This window comes from Cricetulus griseus, chromosome 10 (assembly GCF_003668045.3).
Source record: "Cricetulus griseus strain 17A/GY chromosome 10, alternate assembly CriGri-PICRH-1.0, whole genome shotgun sequence".
NCBI classification, from domain to species: domain Eukaryota; kingdom Metazoa; phylum Chordata; class Mammalia; order Rodentia; family Cricetidae; genus Cricetulus; species Cricetulus griseus.
In genome coordinates this window covers 16711837-16725097 of record NC_048603.1, presented here as the reverse complement: position 1 = coordinate 16725097, position 13261 = coordinate 16711837, and the positions used below count along the sequence as shown (strand labels likewise).

Below are 13261 nucleotides of genomic sequence, written 5' to 3'. Positions count from 1 at the left end.
ACGTGGTTGTGTGCGTGCGTGCGTGCGTGTTTCTTCAAGACGGTGTCTCTGTGTAGTCCTGGCTGTCCTGGAACTCACTCCATAGACCAGGCTGCCCTTGAACTTACAGAGATCTGCCTGCCTCTGCCTCCCAGTTGCTGGGATTAAATGAGTATGCCACCACTACCTGGTTAAGACATGTTTTACGTTTGCTTGGTCTACCAGGTTGTAGTTTTTGTCAGATACCTGAAATGACTCTGAGGGAGAAGAGTTCTTTTTGTTATACTTTAGACATTTCTGTCGTGCGATTAGACTTGTTCCATTACCAGGGACTTGTAGTGGATAGGAAGAATATCGTGGCAGTAGACCCTGTGGTGCCAGAGGCTGCTCACTCCAGGGCAGCCAGGGAGCAGAGAGCACTATGGAGATGCCTCTGACTAAGCCAGGGCTCCCGGTGACCTACTTCCTTCTAAGCAAGCCCCGCTTCCAAAAGTTTCAATCAGCTCGCAGTAATAATACCATCAGATTATGAGAAGACCATATGGAACCATCAATAGGGTTACTAATAGATCAGTCCATTGGTCGGGTCAGAGTCCTTGGTGTCCAGTTGCTTTCAGTGACTGGGTCCACTAGCTGGGGACCAAGCCTTTAACTTGTGAGTCTCAGGGGTAGGGTGGGGCGTCTAGGGCATCTCACATTCAGACCACGACATAGGTAATAATTGAGCTTGGAAAACAGTCATGGAAAATAACCAACCGGTGAAATGAAACGGTCTGTCAAGGTGGCTCAGCAGTTAAGAGCTGTTGCTGCTACCCCGGGGGGGAGGGGGGGGCCTTGTTCACTTCCCAGCATGACGGTACCTCACAGCCCTCCGTAACTCCAGTTCCAGATCTGGCTCCCACCTTTCCCGAGAGCACCAGCCCAGCCGTGCACACGGTACACAGACACACATGCAGCTAAAACACCAGTACACATGAACGTAGACCGTCCACCAAACGGCGGCAAACAGTGAAGAGCGGAAGTTATTCCAGTGGAAGCTACATGTGTCCTGATAAGTTGTGTAAATGATCCTAAATGAAACTTCCCGTTCCGTACCTATCGTGTGTCTTCAGGAAGGGAGAGCACAAGCTTTCGGTAACGCAGACACACATCGAAGTCCATAGCACTGACGCTTAGGTTAGGCCATCCCTGGCTGGTTGGAGCCCCATCCGGAGCTCTTCAGGGTTCTTGCTGTCGCTCATGTGTTTCCGACACCGGTTCTGTGGTCTGCCGTTTGTCCAAGAGGCCGTTTCTTTTTGGTGGAAAATGATATCTGGAGGGTGTAATGTGGACTCTGAGGGTTGGAGTACTCCATCATTTTAGAGATCTCTCTATTTTGGCAAGAACTGGGGGTTTTAATGTTGGCATTCTAATTTAATAACCAAATGTGCCGACACCTGCCGCAGAGACCTTCCAGAATGTTGGAGTGGTCTAGTTTCCCATGGCACATACCAATCTGAGTTTCTCCTCTGCCCGTGTCAGTCAGAATTGGGCATCCGCATCAACACAGTAATATGTCATGCCTGGCTCTCACTTCATATTAAGTATTGGGCCAGATGGCTCTTCTCCCAGGCTACATTCATGTCGACCTTCGTGGACAGATACTGGGCTCTTGTTAGTAAGTAAACACGCTTCGTCTCCTTTTCTAAGACGGTGCACATGCTGTGGTTTGCTCAGGGGAAGGACAGGAATGAGTTCTAGATAATGGGCATCATTCCCAGGGTTACCCTGCCTCCATTCCCAGCTAGACCATGCTGGGATTGCCTGGGGCGGAGGGTCCCAAACAACGCCTTGAGGTCTGAGTGATTCTTTCAGGCCACGGGAATAAATACCCAACTCATCTTTGGGATAAGCAGTCACATATGCATGGTTTGACAGCAGCCTGCTCCATGTGTTTCCCCTGAGAGAAATAAATAAAAGGTTTAAAATATCCCAAGGTGCCCCTTCTGCGTCACCGCAGCTGCCTGGCCCCAGCACTGTTGGTGCCTAGGGGAGATTCGCCCTCCCCTTTCGAGCCCCATGTTGGAGAAATCACGTGGTGGATACATTATGTAACATCGCGTTCTCTTCCTAATGCCCTGAAAATGTGCTCACTGGGGGAAGAAAACACATTAAAATGATAAGCATGTATATCGTGGAAATGTTCTTCACAATAAACATTAGCAAATTGAAGTTCTTAAAAGCTTAATATATTTCACTAATAACTTGTTAGTGAAATAGATCATTAGTTTCACTAATAAACTCAGGTCATAGCAGTATTTTTACCAAAGTGTATGGATCCCAATTCCTGTGGGACCAGGGTCCTCTGAATCAGTGAGATTAATATTTAGCTAAAATGTGTCTGAAATTCCGAGTCCAGATAAAAGCATTATAGACTTGGATAGGAGAGGTAGGTTCTTAATCATTTTAAGGAAAATGTAAGCTTCATGCAGTCAGTTATGCTATGCCAGTATAGGCGCTGGTTCAGATCACCTTGTGCAAGCTTATCCTTCCAAAAGTATTTCAGTGTGCGGGGCTTTCTCTTGAATCTGCTTTAAAAATACAGTTAAAAGAAAAAGCTCCCGTGGAAGGCAGACCGTCTCCCTGTAGCCATTTCTCTGACATACTGAAGGTCAGTTAAGGCCAACCTTTGGCCACCAGAATGCTCTGAACAGCTTTGCAGTGGGAGTGGCATTATGGTTGCCCCCACAACTTTCCATAATTGTCCACAGTTCTCTTTTTCCTTCTCCTTCCCTTTTTCTTTTCCTCCAACTGCTAGTCTGAGTTTTCTTAGTATAAATTAGTCATGGTTAGAGGCAAGTTCTTGACCAGGTTCTGTTGTTTTTCTTAAACATAGGAAAGAGGGAGGGGGTGTTGAAACTGGCAACAAGAAAGATCCTTAATTGGACTTGAGAGTCATTCATCTCCAAGAACTAGACAGTCAGCAGCATAAAACACAAACAAGCCTTAGTCTTTCTGCAGAAAAGTCACAACTAATTGGCCGGACAAGTGGATGAGCTTCCGATGTGTTTTAGCCAGATTCAAGAACATCTGCTTAGATGACCCAAAGGGCCTGGGAAACAGCGAGATTCTTCAAGTGTGGGACAAGAGGAGGGAAAACTTTACTGGGTTTAGAGGTTTGGAAACATTTCCCATAATTTGTTGGTTTTGAAACTTCTGGCCTTTGGAATGCTATGATGTAAAAGGGCGGTCGTATTTCCAGTGACAATTTTTTTTTTATTTATTTAAAGATTGTATTTATCTAGCCGGGTGTTGGTGGACACACCTTTAATCCCAGCCTGGTCTACAGAGTGAGATCCAGGGCAGGCTCCAAAGCAATACAGAGGAACCCTGTCTTGAAGGCCAGAAGAGGGCACCAGATCGCATAATGGATGGTTGTGAGCCACCATGTGGTTGCTGGGAATTGAACTCAGGACCTCTGGAAGAGGAGTCGGTGCTCTTAACCTCTGAGCCATCTCTCCAGCCCTGCCCCAGTGACCTTTTTTTTTTTTTTTTTTCCGAGACAGGGTTTCTCTGTAGCTTTGGAGCCTGTCCTGGCACTCGATCTGGAGACCAGGCTGGCCTCGAACTCACAGAGATCCGCCTGCCTCTGCCTCCCGAGTGCTGGGATTAAAGGCGTGAGCCACCAACACCCGGCCCCAGTAACATTTTTAAGTGGCTCTTTTCTCCACTAAGTAGTTTGTGTGAACTGTTTAGCCACCACCCCCCCCACACACACACACCTCACCCTTTTAATTTTAAGAGGCCTTTGTGTGAAGTTGGTGTGGATCTGGTAACTGTGAACTGAGCTAAGGGCACAGAATAGAGGTTTACTAGGAGGGTAGCAAGGGGGCAGGGTGGATTCTGAGAGCTGTAGGAAGAAATAAGAGTTGGTGGTCATGGGAGCGAGTGGCAGGGTACTCTCTTGTTTGTGACTATACTTTTAAACCACTTACTGAAAAGGCTTGTTCTTCAGTCAGCTGCAGAAACTCAGGCAAATGCACCACTTACCTGGTGATACACCCAGGAAAAGAAATTAACACAAAATTTATCATGGAGCTGTATCAGTTAACAGTTAAGACAGTGCCCCTCAGAAATGCCTGTAGGATAATGATCTGGGCAGTCTCCAGGTAGTTTGGTTGTGTCTGGATGATAATCAGCCTATATTTCAACATTTTGTGATACTTGTTTGGAGACTGTCTGAAATCACGAGTAGCTTGCTTATCCACAATACCCTGCAACTGGAGAGTTACAGATAAGCCTATACTAGGTAAATTCAAATACAGTTCAAGTCCAGCCCTAACCCTGGTGCTAACCATTGTCTGGTTTTACCAGTAAGTAGGGACAACAATGTTTCAGTGTACAACAGCATGCATGTTACATGGTGATTCCATAACTGTATTGCTTGGGTGATGATGTGGCCATCTTAGTTATGGAAACACCCTCCAGGACGTTGACATCTGATGAAATTGTATGTTTTCTGTTGCATGAAGCATAGCTGTAGCTCTGATGAAGTGAATTTGTTTTTCCAGATTTTATTTTATTTTTTGTTTTCCGAGACAGGGTTTCTCTGTGTAGCTTTGGAGGCTGTCCTGGCACTCGCTCTGGAGACCAGGCTGGCCTCAAACTGCCTCTGCCACCCGAGTGCTGGGATTAAAGGCGTGCGCCACCAACGCCCGGCTTGTTTACCAGATTTTAATTTATTGAATGTATAGTGTTGTGTGTGTGTGTGTGGGGGGGATCATATTAGAATTATTTCTCTCAATGTCCAAGTACTTCATTCACCTTTCAGAAAAAAAGGAGCCTGGCTGTGTGGTTGGTGTTAACAGACCATAATAGAAACGGAATGGTGGTCCTGGCTTCAACCATCCTTGTTAGAATTCAGGCATCTGTACTGGCCTGCTCTTGGGGTTCTGACAGGATACGCCCTCAGCTGCAGACACTGCACAGTCACTGTGTTCCCTTTTAAAAGGGCCCCGCCCACCTCCCATCCTCTCTCTTTCTCCCTCTCTCCCTCTCCCCCTCTTCCCTCTCTCCTGCTGCCCCTGTCCCTAGAGGAGGCCAGTCTCCCCTCCCTATCTCCCTTTTTCTCCCCCCCCCCTTTTAAGATTAATTCATTTATTATGTATACAGTGTTCTGCTTGCAAGTATGTCACCAGATCTCATTACAGATGGTTGTGAGCCACCATGTGGTTGCAGGGAATTGAACTCAGGACCTCTGGAAGAGCAGTCAAGTGCTCTTTAAGGCTGAGCTATCTCTCCAGCCCCCCTTCCCCTTTTTATGATCCCTTTCCTTAATTAAAAAAACAAAAACAAAACAACCCTCTGCTTGAACCCTCTCGAATGGCGTCTTTCTCTCGAGCGAGCGCTGCTTTTCTTAAATTACAACCATCCTGCCTTTCAGCCAGGACCAAGTTCAGCATCATTTAGATAAGATGATGCTGAGCCTTGATAATTCAATCTAGTTTGTCTAGAGAACTTTCAAAAGTAGCAAGAGATGCCACGTGAGAAATATTTCACAGTCAACAGAGAACACTGGAAACGGTGTCTGTCACCAGCTTCGGTGGAGGGAAAAATTCTTCCAGCCGCTTGACTTGGCCTTACAGGCGGAAGTCAGTGGAGTATTTCGGAGAGAAGATTGTCAGTGTTGAAATGCTGACTCACAGGGAGACTTCCGTACAGGTTTGATAATGAACATCGAGACTACCAAAGCGTGAAGGTTTTATTTAGACAGAACATAATTGTGCGTCCCCGGAAAGAAAACATCGAGTTCCATTTGTGAGCATTTTGGAGAAATCTGACCTGAATGTTTCCTTTTGTGAGAAAGTAGAGAGACAAAGCTGCTTTAGTTCCCTCAGCCGCCCCACTGTGTGAGATTTCTCCAAAGATAGTGATAGTTATGGACGGACAGGGCCAGGACATTCCTCAGTAGAAGATAACGCCCAACCGTCATCCTACAGTCCTGTTCCTAATGCCGTTCCCGGCTTCCTCCGGCCGTAGGTTACTAATCCTAGTTGATACAAGCATACACACATGTGCTAGAGGCTCAGGCCACAAAAACATGTAAAGAGCCTCGCTTGCCTTCCCAGCTGCGTCTCCTAGCCTTCTCCGATAAGTAGACAGTGGCCAGCCCCTCAGACTTTCCAGAAGCTGCTCCACAGCCCCGCCTCCTGTCTCCCTACACAAAATGTATATTCACGTTTTCATGAGAAAGAATGTTCTCTCTACTGGCTAGTCACTGCCTTCGGGGAAGGCTTTGCATGATGTCCACTCTGCACTGGTATCCCCTGTTCTTGATGGTCCTTTCATGTTTTGCCTGCTCTGCTCCTCAACAGACGGCACGCAGCGTGTTACTGGGTTTGTGTTGCAGATGTGAGTGCCTTGAGCACTACAGTGGTTAGGGTACACATCTGTCAAATAGAAGCGTGGCCGGATCCCTTGTGGGGACCCCTGCAGGTCCTCCTTGCCATAGAGTAATCCAGACCCATCGTCTGGGGTGTTTCTGTCCTTTGCCTAATCTGTGATGTATTCAGGATGCAGGGACACAGTTAACTGCCCCCTTTGGAAACAAAGACCTTGGGGCTGCCAGGAACAGCTACTTCTGGGACATGGTGTCAGGAGTCTTGCCGAAGTTGCCAGTTAGTCTGATTGGAGCTAGACCTTGCCAGTTGTCTTGTCACCTGCTTGCCTGTGAGCCATGCCAGCTAGATGCACCGTACGAAGGAAGGCGACCTGGGTTCTGTGTCCCCTGCCTGCAGCGTGCCTCTGGGTAGTACAGTCAGTAGTGGGTTGTGTCGGGGCTCCCCCTGAACCTGACTGCTGCTTCTGGCTTGCCCAGAGAAGTCTGAGTGGGATGCTCTTACACATCCTAGCTTTGCCTTGCTGACAGTAGGTGATGAGCTCTGTCCTGTTCCAACAGGAAGGGTTATTCTCCACCCAGCAGTTCCAGCCACACCTTCTCAACCAAGTCCTCATTCCTCCAGTGCCTCGTTAATAACACTGCTGTGGTTTCTGATTTCTGGTTGAGTCCAAACAATCCAGACAACTGTCTTAGTGGGCCAGCTTAACTTCTGGGGAAATGTCAGAGACGGACTAAATGATGCGTTGCCGTTTATAACTCCAGAGACCCACTATCAAGTGGATACGAGGTCCCACTCTAGAGTGAGGTAATGGCTGCAGCCTATGGGAGTTACGAGTGGAAAAGAGAGAAAAATAGCGAGGGGTGTAAGTGCTGTGTGAGGTAAGGAGAGCAGGTGTGACAAACAGAAGGGCTTTTAGCAGTGGGATTCCTCCAGGAGCCTATGGGACAGGCACACTTTATGGCATGTATGGATATTTACTACTTTAAGTCTAAATGGATCTAGAATAGAAAATACACAGTGTGGTTTTTTTTAAATCAACTCTTTTACTTTATATGTATTCATTTATTATGTATGCAACATTCTGCCCCCATGTATACCTGCACATCGGAAGAGGGCACCAGATCTCATTATAGATGGCTGTGAGCCACCATGTGGTTGCTGGGAATTGAACTCAGGACCTCTGGAAAAGCAATCAGTGCTCTCTTAACCTCTGAGCCGTCTCTCCAGGCCCCAACAGTGTGATTTTTTTTTTTTTTTTAATCTGTTACTATTCTCTTTCTGAGCAGTGGATAACCTTGAGCAGTTCTGATTTTGTGCTTGAAGTGTAAGCACAGAGGTGTTTATCTGTCAGTTGGCACTTACTCTTTAGTTCCTGTCTAGCTTCTACAGGTCATGCCAAGCAGGGTGTCAGTTTCTTCATAGGCCTCTGGTCTTCAGGTCTTTATAGGCGTAAAACCCAAGAGTACATAATCTGCTCAAGGATATGATGATGAAAATGTGACTGTGAGTGTGGTTACGGTCCTCACCATCACTTGAGGTCAGTACTGAGTGGGCCTGCCCTCGTGTGTGCACACACACACCATCTGGCTATGCAGGCACAGGTAGGAAGTGTGAAAAGCAGAGGCCCCACAAGTCCCTCCCCAGGTGCTGTTTTAAGGTTTCAGAGTCTCATTAAATATATCTACCAGCTAGTGAGAGGCTGGATTGAGTACTGTGATGTGGGCTGTCCTTTGTATGCTGCGGATATGTGTTGCTTTTACTGGTTGATGAATAAAGCTGATTTGGCCAATGGCCAGGCAGAATAGAGCCATGTGGAAAACCCAAGCAGAGTTACAGAGAGAGAGAGAGGGTAGAGTCAGGGGAGACACCGTGAAGCCACAGGGGAAGCAAGATGTGAGGTAACAAGCCACAAGCCTTGTGGTAAAACATAGAATAATAAAAATGGGTTAATTTAATTATGAGAGCTAGTCAGTAATATGCCTGAGCCATTGGCCAAACAAACATAATTAATATTAAGCCTCAGAATGATTATTTAATAAGTGGCTGTAGGGATTGGCAGTCAGGAGAGGAACCAGTCCAACGGGACTGGGAGAGAGAAAGAAAAACTTTCAGCTACGGAACCGGTCACATGAGTGACCGCCTGAGTGTTCACCGCAGGGTCCGAGACTGTGTGCCAACTTTAAACACCGACTCTGGGCTCTCCTTTCCAGGTGCTTTTGCCTCCGTGCGATGATACCACTGCTGTGACCGGCACTGCCAAGGAGCCACCACCGCCATATGTGTCTGCCTGAACCGATGGATTGATCGATCCGTCCTCTGATGTCACTCCCAAGACGAGCTCTTTGAGCCTGTTTGCTGATAAAATACCACATTTTACCATTTAGATGTTAAGTCTGAAGCCCCTGTCGTTAGAAACATCCTCTGTAGTTAGAACACCAGGGTGGCCGTAGGTTATTTTGGTGGGGTATGGGGTGTGGGGTGCAATGAGCTCCCTTAGTCTGTCCCAGAACTGTAGATGGCCTTTTCAGAGGCTGGTTTGTAGCTGCTGGGCACTAGGTCACACTGTTTCTCTCCATCCCTTCTGACTCTCTTCAAAGCATAAAACGAAAATTAGATAATACTTAAACCATTCCAGTGTATAGAACAAACCCTGATACAAATAACGTTAATTACTCTAACCAGGTAGTTAGGAGCCCTTACATTTGTGATGTAACTTACTATCCCCAAATCCAGTGATACTCTGAATTTGCCGGTCAAGGATTTACTCTGTGCTGAATAAAGACTCCAAACGGTAAGGGCAGGAACCCGCCGCCCAGGGTGTCTGTTGTTCTGGGGTGGTCTGTTTGGCATCAAGGCACCCACTTTTCCTCGGCGTCTTGCCCCAGCAAATCTCTCTTGCGGCATTAAGTAGAACTGCCCATGTGTGTTTGTCTACAAGTATGGAAAAGGGTTTTTATCCTCTCTCCTTGCGGGATACACCCTAATTTTTTTTTTAATATGTCTAATTATCTGTTGAAAATGTCAAGCGGTCTTCAGAAAGATGAGGATCGCTCCCTCGTGGAATGTTCTAGACTGAACTGGGAAAGATGTTAATGTCTCTTGTCTCTGGAAGTGAGCAGCTCCCCTGGCTTGTTCATCGCTGAATGTGCTGTACATGGAGGCTTTGCAATAAAAGTTTGTCTGCATCCAGGAAAACAGCCTTGGCTCTAATGATTGTGCCCAGCCACTCTCACCGCCCTCTGGGGCTGGGGCTGCACACAGCTCGGTCGTTTTACACAGATGTATCTAATACCCAATGCTGATGAAATTGGGTCAGTTGGACCAACAACACCCAGCGTTCAGTGTTTCTTACCTGTCCTTGCAGACTTTGGTTATCTCGTCGTGGTGTGTGTGATACCTTTGTGTCCACAGTACCCATAACCCAGCCTTTTTTTTTAAGAGATGGGGTTTTGCTTTCTATAAGCTTAGCAAGGAGCTTGCTGTGTGGCCCAGGTAGGTTGGCTTCCAACTCCATGAGCTTTTTTTACATCCCTAATGCTGGGGTTACTGGCATGTTCCACCACACTTGGTCACCAAGCACTTTCAATAAGGAGTATTACTGTGCCCCAAAGTGTGATGTTGGTATTGTCAACTCGACAGGATTTAGAATCGCCTGGGAGATGGGCCTCTAGGCATGTGGTGGGGGCGTCTGGGTTATGTTGATTGACTGGGGAAGTCCTGTTGACTGTGGGTGGGACCATTCTCTGGGCAGCAAGTTCTGAACCCCATACAAGTGGAGACATGAAGTCAGACACCAGTATACGTTGCTTGCTTGGGACTGGACATAATTTGACGAGTTTCTTGATACCTTTCCTGCTATGATGAGAGTGAACCCTGGAAGTGTGAACTAGAATAAGCCCTTCCTGATCAAGGGTATTTTATCACAGTCACAGGAAGAAAAAAAGGCACATAAGATGGGGAGACATAAACATGAAAGATGAGGAGGGCAGTGATTTATCCCTGAGAATCAGCCTTACCTCCATTGTGTTTGTTTTGTTTTGTTTTTTTATTAGAACTCTGAGTCCATCCTGAGAAATTCTGTTCCTTGAAGTTTCGTGTCTGTAAGAGTCACACAAAGTTAGACACACTAAGCCTTCAGAGTAGGAAGGGCCTCTATCCAGTAGTTTATGATCCCGGTGGAAGATACGTGAGGAAACCACAGGTGTACGATTGTTCCCCTTTGCCTAATAAGTTTGCAAATGACACGTGGAGAGGCACGCTTGCCTTTGGAGTGTGGGTGGAGCTGTTGGAAAGGAGATGCATACTGCTACGAACCGACTGATACTCAATCTTCAAATCCAGTGACCGGAAGAGGCCATACCTAGATGCTTCCTGTCCTGCGATCGATGCGTGGGAATCCTTCAGGTTCTCATCCTCACTGGAGTCTTTAATTAAGGTTGCAACTTCAAGCTCAGCCCCTCAAAGTTCACAAACGGGGCTATGCTTGAGGCAGCCCGTGCAGGAGGGAACTTTAGGCCCTGTTCTAGGATACAGGGAAGGAGTAATTTAACCCGTCCACAGTTTTCATTAGAACCAGCTGCCCAGACTGCTGGAGGGCGGGTGGGCAGTCAGGGAGAGTCTGAGGCCAATGGATCCGGATCCGCACCTCCTGTTCTTTCTCCCTCCTTAAACACTGCAGCCTCTCCCCAGGGTCTGTCCACACCTCTCCCTCGCCCCCGAAGTCCTCAAGAGGACAACACTCTCATCTTTGTCTTTCATTTTTTTTTAAAAAAATGCTCGTCTCCAACATTGGTTTAGTTTTACTTAACCAAACCTCACCCTGTGACATGTTTCTCCACCCTTAATAACAATAGTCCTTAATAATTATCTCAGTAGACAGTCTTCAAGGCTGTTGCTATTCAAGTAGCTTTCTCCATAGAGAGAGACCGCATTTGAAATATTCACCGTGGGGGTGGGGGTGGGGGAGAAATCCTGCTTCACAACAGAGGAGAGCTAATGAGACTGAAAACATTTCCTCTTTTTTTTTTTTTTAATTATTTCTTTTTTTAAAGATGTGTTACTTGTTGGCAGCCAGTGTGGAAGCTGACTTAAATACCGCATTGTCACGCTGCAGGCCCATAAGCAGGCCCTGGTTCTGGAGGGGAGAAGGCAGATATCTTTGCCAAGGTCCTGGAAGAGCAGTTCTTGCAGAAGAACTTGACAGCACAGGCAAAGCCATTTCAGGGCTCCCTGCCTCCAGCCCTAACAACAACCAAAAATAGTGCCTGCGGCTGTGTGCGACGGGTCTTGGCAGCTCCTGCACATGTGTTCTAAAAGGGAAGGGAAAGGCAGACTGCAGGGATATCTCCACACCCATGGAATTCACTTCAAGTGTTTCTGCACAGTGGCCAAGTTCTCTGGTAACGGCTCATGGTGTATGGACGCCGGCCAGATCTACACCGGCCTCCCCAGCAGCACACGCCAGCCTTCTGCAGAGGAGAGCACCAAGACAGCAGAGAGAGGCTGTCGATTAGCTGCCTAGAACGTGGGTGTTACCTCCAAGTGAAGCTTTGAGCCCTCTAGGCCCATTAGAGGACTCCAGTTAGCAAATACAGCTGCTGCATCAGGGCAAAGGGTTTGGCTTAGAACAGCACAGTGGACTCATTTGTTTTATCCTATCCAGTACTTCCACTTGGTTTACAGGAAAGTCATTAGCAGTATAATTCTTGTCTTAGCACAGGAATCTCTCAGTATAACAGACTGAGATAATCGACTGTCGAAAGGTTTGCTTTGGCTCTATGTTTTGGGGTTTTCCGTACATTATCATTTGGGCCTGTGGCAAGGCATCACATTCTGGCATGGCAGAAACCTTACCTCAGTGTGAGGAGAAAGAGGGCAGAGTCCCTCCATCCCTTTCAAGGCCACGTGGTGACCCAACACCCTCCAGCTAGAGTTAGTTTTCTTCAACACTACTTTTTAAGAACCAAGTATTGCTGGCATCAGGGAGCATAGCATACTTGTAGTTTTTGCTGCAGTTGAAATTTTTTTGTTTTGTTTTTCGAGACAGGGTTTCTCTATGTAGCCTGCGTTTGAAAATGCAGGCTGGAGAGATGGAGAGATGGCTCAGAGGTTAAGAGCATGCACTGGTCTTGCAGAGGATGTGAATTCAAATTCCAGCACCCATGTCAGGCAACTTAACAATTGCCTGTAATTCCAGCTCCGGGGAATCCTGCACCCATGACCTCCTCATGCATCCAAAATAATGTGCACATACCCCTGTGTATGGACGCACATGCATGCCTCCCTCCACACACACAACCATAGTTAAAAATTAAATCTTTAAAACACATGCTCACTACACGGGTTGAGGTCAGAGAACAACTTTTGTCAATCAATTCTTTTTTTGGGGGGGGGGTTGCATTTTGAGACAGGGTTTCTCTGTGGCTTTGGAGGCTGTCCTGGAACTCACTCTGTAGACCAGGCTGGTCTCGAACTCACAGAGATCTCCCTGCCTCTGCCTCCCGAGTGCTGGGATTAAAGGTATGTGCCACCACCGCCCTTCGCCAATCAATCCTTTTGACCATATGGATCTAGGGGTTGAACTTGGGTGATGATGGCAAGGACCTACTGGGCGATCTTGTTGGCCCTGGAATTTAATAAAATTAAATAGAAAAGCCAATGACTCATTTGCTGGGTCTCAACTTGAAAGTGACTTCCCTTTTGAAGTCTCGGGAAGCAGTAACCCGGGAGGCATCTGTTCTGTGGTACCCGTAAATGCCGGGCATCCCCCACCAAAACACATGGTACATTCTGGTCATCGCTGATTTTCTTGTCTGTGAGTCGGGTATGCGTTGCTCCTGTTTTCTCCCAGTGCCCGGCAGGCACACATCTGGCAAATAGAAGGCCCTCAAAAAGTATTTACT

At 47.1% G+C, this 13261-nt stretch overlaps 1 protein-coding gene across 1 annotated transcript in view; it reads left to right on the top strand.

Annotated features, from left to right (window-relative positions):
- Laptm4b (lysosomal protein transmembrane 4 beta) overlaps positions 1–8650 on the top strand; it is a 40863-nt gene extending 32213 nt beyond the window's left edge. The window contains exon 7 of the mRNA XM_027431529.2: positions 8570–8650. Coding sequence (XP_027287330.1) covers positions 8570–8650 — 81 coding nt within the window. The remainder of the gene's footprint in view (positions 1–8569) is intronic.
- Positions 8651–13261: the final 4611 nt, after the last annotated feature.